The following is a 6000-nucleotide window of genomic DNA, read 5'->3' on the forward strand; positions in this document are numbered from 1 at the left end:
TTTTACAGCCACCCTGATGGGTGATTACTATGTTAAATGCACCCCCATTGTTAAAAACACCCCCACTACGTGTCCTCCGACCTTTTCATACCCCCACTATCCACGTCGGCGTGGAGTTGATTTTAGATAGTGTGGCGAGCGCAGCGAGCCCCCGAGCCCGAAGCGTGGTGAGCGGACGCGGATTACTTCACATGTATTCCGCTGCGCTCGTCACGCTTCGGGCTCGGTGGCTCGTTGCGCTCGCCACACTATCTAAAATCAACTCCATGCCGATGTGGATAGTGGGGGTATTAAAAGGTCGGAAGACGCGTGGCTGTACAATTAAAAATCGGGTCGCATCGCATCGCATGCCATTGTAATGGCATGCGATGCGACGCGATATTGAAATTGTACAGTGCAGCTCTTAAAACCCTAAAATCGGGTCCCATCGCATCCCATCGAATACCTTAAGTAGTGGTATGCGATGGCATATGACAAGCGCCGTGCTAGGAAACAAGTACCGTGTCCGCTCCCCCCAGCTGGCCACGTCCACAACCCTCACAGCTGGGCACCATCCACTGGATGGTGGTAGTGCACACAGCAAATTACGGCTTTAATATCCCCGTAGTTGAACTCAGCTTCTCCTCCTTACAGTGCATTACAGGGCATTACAGTGTCTGGCATAATGTATTCAAGGGCATTACGATGTAGAATAATGTATCACGGGCATTACGATGTGTGACATAATGTGACACGGGCATTATGATGTGTGACATAATGTGACAGGGGCATTACAGTGTGTGGCGTAATGAATCACGGGTATTATGGTGTGTCGCATATGGTGAACTTGCGTCGGTGCTAGGGGGCACCAGACAAAACTTTGCCTAGGGCATCAACTTAGCTAGGGCCTGCTCTGCTCCCTCCTCAAACACCTCCTCCTCTGATGCGTCTGCAGCCAGGTGAGGTGACCAGTCTCCACTGAAGGCCGTGGTGTGGTAACACACTCAGCTGCTGCCCTGCCATTCGCCCGTGCATGCCCCTGTCATTTCCAGCATTTTACTGCAGTGTAAAGAAAGGTCCCGCAGCATCATTAGTTATACTGTGGGCTGTAACTTTGCTTTGCAGCTGCAGCAGAACACCCCCGCTTTCTCTATTGCCGGGACTCGATTGATGTCACTGACTGCCCCGGCTTCCAGGAACAGCAGTGGGAGAAGGTCTACGGCTGCTGGTACCTACTATGGAAGAGATGGCGGGGGCGTACAGCTGTCCTGCTGTTGCCGTGGCTGTATCAGAGGTTATTTCAAATGTCCCGCTGGCTCGCAAGCCAATTGAAACTGGCGGCAACCTATCAGGCAGTGGTGGCTCCTAAATTGGCTGCTGGACTGTGTGCTGGCAAGCCGGTGTGACATTTGAAATAGCCCCTGACCTGAGCCGCTGGGTTGCCCACCGCTCTGCGCACCTATATTCCCATTACACCACTCTGTCCAGCTGTAATGGGGACAGCAAGTGCACTGCTTTGCCCAGGGTGCACTTGCTGAAAAGATGTAATCCCCCATGACAACCAGCATTTAACTACCCCTGGCATCAAGCATGTATTCCCCATCCCCTGTGGCAATGAGCATTTTTGAGCATGAAACCCCTGGCATAATATGTAATGGGCGTTAAAGTGTGTGGTATACCATGTACTTGCCATTATGGTGTTCGGTATAATGTGTAATGGGCATTACAGTGTGTGATATAACATGTAATGGGCATTACGGTGTATGGTATAATGTGTAATTGGCATTACGGTGTGTGGTGTAATGGGCATTACGGTGCGTGGCACAATGTGTAATGGCCATTACGGTTTGTGGTATAATGTGTAATGGGCATTATGATGTGTGGAATAATGTGTAATGGGCATTACGTTGTGTGGCATAATATGTAATGGGCATTACCTGGACATAATGTGTATTGGGCACGCCATTTTCCAGGCTAGGATACACCCCTTGTAATTAGGCTCCACCCATTGTTGATTTGGTGCCGCCCACATGAGGCCACTTCCAGATATTTTCCAGGGCCACTTTTAGTCCCCAATCCGCCCCTGATTAGTTCACACATTAATGTTCAGACCACAATAACTATTCTGAATATTGCATATCTACAAGAATCTTTGTATACACAATAGGTCTGATTCATTGGTGTATGATAATGCTGCATGGTGTGTTTCATAATGTGTAATGGGCATAACGGTGTGTTCCATAATGTGTAATGGGCATAACGGTGTGTTCCATAATGTGTAATGGGCATTACGGTGTGTTCCATAATGTGTAATGCCTGCTTTTTGTGATGCCACACTTCCTTTCAATGAGATCACACCCCCTTTTCGCTGCGCAGCTTCAACGCGCAAGGGTCCAGCCTCCTGCAGGTGGGCCTGTGTGCTCAAAATGCCAGGGCCGATTTCTGGCCCTGATAATTACTGTAAATTATTGTTACCTGCAAAACTAGAAAAGTCACGTACCTGATGAACAGACCTTCTTCCAGCTTGGTGAGTTGTGTTTTAAGAGTTGTCCAGCTTTTATAGTCTGTATATGACTCGCAAGAAAAATCTGGATGTTTGACACAATAAAAATATTCTTCATCTCTCTCGTCCTTATACTCGCATAGTGTCTTCTCTTGAAGGTCATGAATGTCAAACCCGCACTTAGTCTCTACTTGCTTACTTTGGTTTGTGAATATTCCTAAGTAGTCTATATAGCCATGCCAGCTGTTTCTTGACCTCCAGAGAGCAGAGGCTGCTTCACTTGGGTGCATAACATATATTGACATCACAACATTACCTTCCCAAAATAAGGTAAAATGAATGTAATATGTGCCATTGTTACAGTCTTCAACCTTGCCGGATGCTTTTGCTCCAAGATCTGAGTTTGAAATGATTGCTCTTATATAGTCTCCTCCATGGTTTTTTTTCTTGCCCAGGTAATCGTAAGCATCAACCTGTACTGTCAGTTGTTCACCAGCACAATAGCTCTGTTTGGGGTTTCTTATGAAGACTTTACTGTTTTTAGCACTTGTTGTGTTGTCCATATGGGTAAAAGTCACTTTAGAAATAGTTTCCTCTACCTGTTCCAATATTTTATTTACCTTCATTTGAATATCTGAAACTTCAACAGTCCCCTTGGGTAGTGGGACATTTTCAGCTATAGCAAAACACTGCAGAGAAACAAACAAAAATAACAAATGATATATATTGTACATTTTGTATGTGACTAGTGAATGTTACATTTAGTATACAAATACAATTTATCAGCAGCAATAATTGTGAATTGTTATCGATGTGGGCTTGGTTTTTCCCAATGTATACTTGAAAGACAGCCCAAAAAATATATTGTTGCTTTACATCAGAGTGAAAAATAAATAGCACCACAGCAGTACCTCCAGGGTCCACTCAGCACAGGGTTGAGTTTGCATTCTCAGCTACATTTAGTCGTTTACTAGAAATTTCCTGAAGCAAACTTTGGATTGTTCTGTAGAATTTAACTATTAAACATGAGCTTTCACACAAATACAGTTCCACAACATTACATAATAGTTTTAGTCTATTTTTTAAATCCAATCAGCCCAGGGGCACCTGGGACAGCCCCGAGCCTCAGCCCAGGCAGGGTTATCCTAGAGTGGGGACCCCTTCATTGGGGGGTCCCCACTCCCCCAGGGTCGCTGCCTGGGTTGACCGATCAGGGGGTAAATGCTTCATCCGGTGGAACTTTGGTAAAAAGTTTCCCCTGGCTGTGTCATTACCCTGCTGGCTGGTTGGGCCCGGTGCTGGTTCTCAAAATACGAAAGACCCCTGGTAATTTTGTCCCCAATATTTTGGGAACCAGGACCAGCCCTTGAGCTTGGTGCTGGTTTTAAAAATTCCAGGGATCCCTTACTTGTTTAGCCAATACATTTTTTAAACCAGGCACAAATACAATCAAATACACCATTGACCAAACTCGCAAGTACTTCCATAGAACTTTACCAACCCACTATGCACTACCCAGGGAGCAGCCTTTGCTGTGTGTATGTCAGTCAAATAGAAATAAAATGGCATGGGGTTCCCCTCTGGTACTATTACTGGCAATACAGTAAACAATTGTGTAGTGAACCTTGCATTTCCAGGTAAAGCCACAACTGGGGACACACTTGACAGGGTCCACCGGCCAATTTATTCATGCTCCACAACTTATCAGCCAAGAGAATTCTTGGAAAGTGGGGATCCCCTCAATAAAAGAGGTCCCCCTCCCAAATTTTTTAGGCCTGGTGCTTAGTCTTGGGATATTTCCAGCACCCCGGTAATGAGCACTAAAAGTAAGATTTAACCGTACCGTATAAGGGGAAATGCAGATCATAGTAAGCCTCTACCAAATCAAAAGTACCAGCATGCAGGGAATTATGGGCCAACTAATATCTCTAGTACCACTGTACAAGAAATATTCCAATAAACAGAACACATACAGATGGAGCCAGCGTTGTCTTTGCAGGGGATGGCGGCCGCCATCCCCCGCCAGCCGCCATCTGCTCTGCAAAAGGGGATGCACGCGCACTAGATGTGCGCATTCCCTTCCCCCGTGTCCCCGTTGGCTTGCCGGCGATCACCCGGGGTCCCCGCCACCTCCCCTAACCCTGTCCAGAGGTGGACAGGGAGACGGACAGGGTTCCCCTCGCCCCGCCGCCCAGAAACTGAGACGCGCGTGCGCTTGAGACGCACGCCGTCTCAGTCAGATGGAGCGCCAGGCTGCTGGCGGATCGCCAGCGGAGACAGTCTGGCGATTCACCAGCAAGAGGGAGCCCGGCTCCATCTGTATATACACCAAAGATATTAACATTTTAATATATTTACTTACATATACTCATCTTGTCTATGTCACTGTGTGAGCCTATTCTAAGGTAGAATCAGCTACATGGATAATAAATCCCCTATGAGCCCATTGCAGCAGTATACAATGTATGTGATTTAAACTGGTCCGTTTCTCTACAAGTCCCAGCATTCTGCTCTGCATAAATCCCCTATGAGCCCATTGCAGCAGTATACAATGTATGTGATTTAAACTGGTCCGTTTCTCTACAAGTCCCAGCATTCTGCTCTGCATAAATCCCCTATGAGCCCATTGCAGCAGTATACAATGTATGTGATTTAAACTGGTCCGTTTCTCTACAAGTCCCAGCATTCTGCTCTGCATAAATCCCCTAGGAGCCCATTGCAGCAGTATACAATGTATGTGATTTAAACCAGTGGCGTAACTATAAATTTTGCTCCCCCCAGCCAAAAATAATTGGAGCGCCCCCCCCCACCTGAGTGCCAAAAACAGGGAAATTTAACAAATGAAATAAAAAATGAAATATAGATATCTATACATTTGAAAAAATGACACCTGGGTTTTGCATAGTTAATGGGATATACACACACACTTTGTGTGACACTCACCCCCTCTTAAACACCCGTTATGCTCCATGCTAGTGTGCTACAGGCTCCAGAGAGTCCACCCTGTAAGAAAATTCTCAGAAGTCACGCTGGAAGTAAGGGACAGTCTGCAAACTACTTGCCGCTATACAAGTGTAATCAAGAGTGTATGAATACACTTGTAAAGTGGAAAATAGTTTACAGACTATCCCTTAATCCAGTGTGTGACTGTGACTGTGTGAGCTCTAGCAGACCTGAGAGGACTCGGGAGGACGGGACTGCATACAGAAGAAATAAATCAGTGCAGCTCCGTGACCCCAGTGCCCTCTCTTATCCTGCACAGCAGCAGAGAACTGAAGGCAAGTCAGGGAGAGCACCCCGCAGACCCCCGGCTCCTCCAAGCCACTGTGGGGGTTGCTGTATGCTAATTACGCCACTGGTCCGTTTCTCTACAAGTCCCAGCATTCTGCTCTGCATAAATCCCCTAGGAGCCCATTGCAGCAGTATACAATGTATGTGATTTAAACTGGTCCGTTTCTCTACAAGTCCCAGCATTCTGCTCTGCATAAATCCCCTATGAGCCCATTGCAGCAGTATAC

General features: G+C 46.6%; 1 protein-coding gene across 1 annotated transcript in view; it reads right to left on the reverse strand.

Annotated features, from left to right (window-relative positions):
* The window catches only part of LOC146042630 (NXPE family member 1-like), a 127779-nt gene extending 122273 nt beyond the window's left edge, over window positions 1-5506 (reverse strand). Inside the window, exons 1-2 of the mRNA XM_083162715.1 lie at window positions 5426-5506; window positions 2480-3171 (exon numbers count right to left, since the gene is read on the reverse strand). Coding sequence (XP_083018841.1) covers window positions 2480-3108 — 629 coding nt within the window. The 5' untranslated portion in view covers window positions 3109-3171; window positions 5426-5506. The remainder of the gene's footprint in view (window positions 1-2479; window positions 3172-5425) is intronic.
* Between the last annotated feature and the right edge of the window lie 494 nt (window positions 5507-6000).

This window comes from Crinia signifera, chromosome 19 (genome assembly GCF_055691185.1).
Source record: "Crinia signifera chromosome 19, ASM5569118v1, whole genome shotgun sequence".
Classification (NCBI taxonomy): Eukaryota; Metazoa; Chordata; class Amphibia; order Anura; family Myobatrachidae; genus Crinia; species Crinia signifera.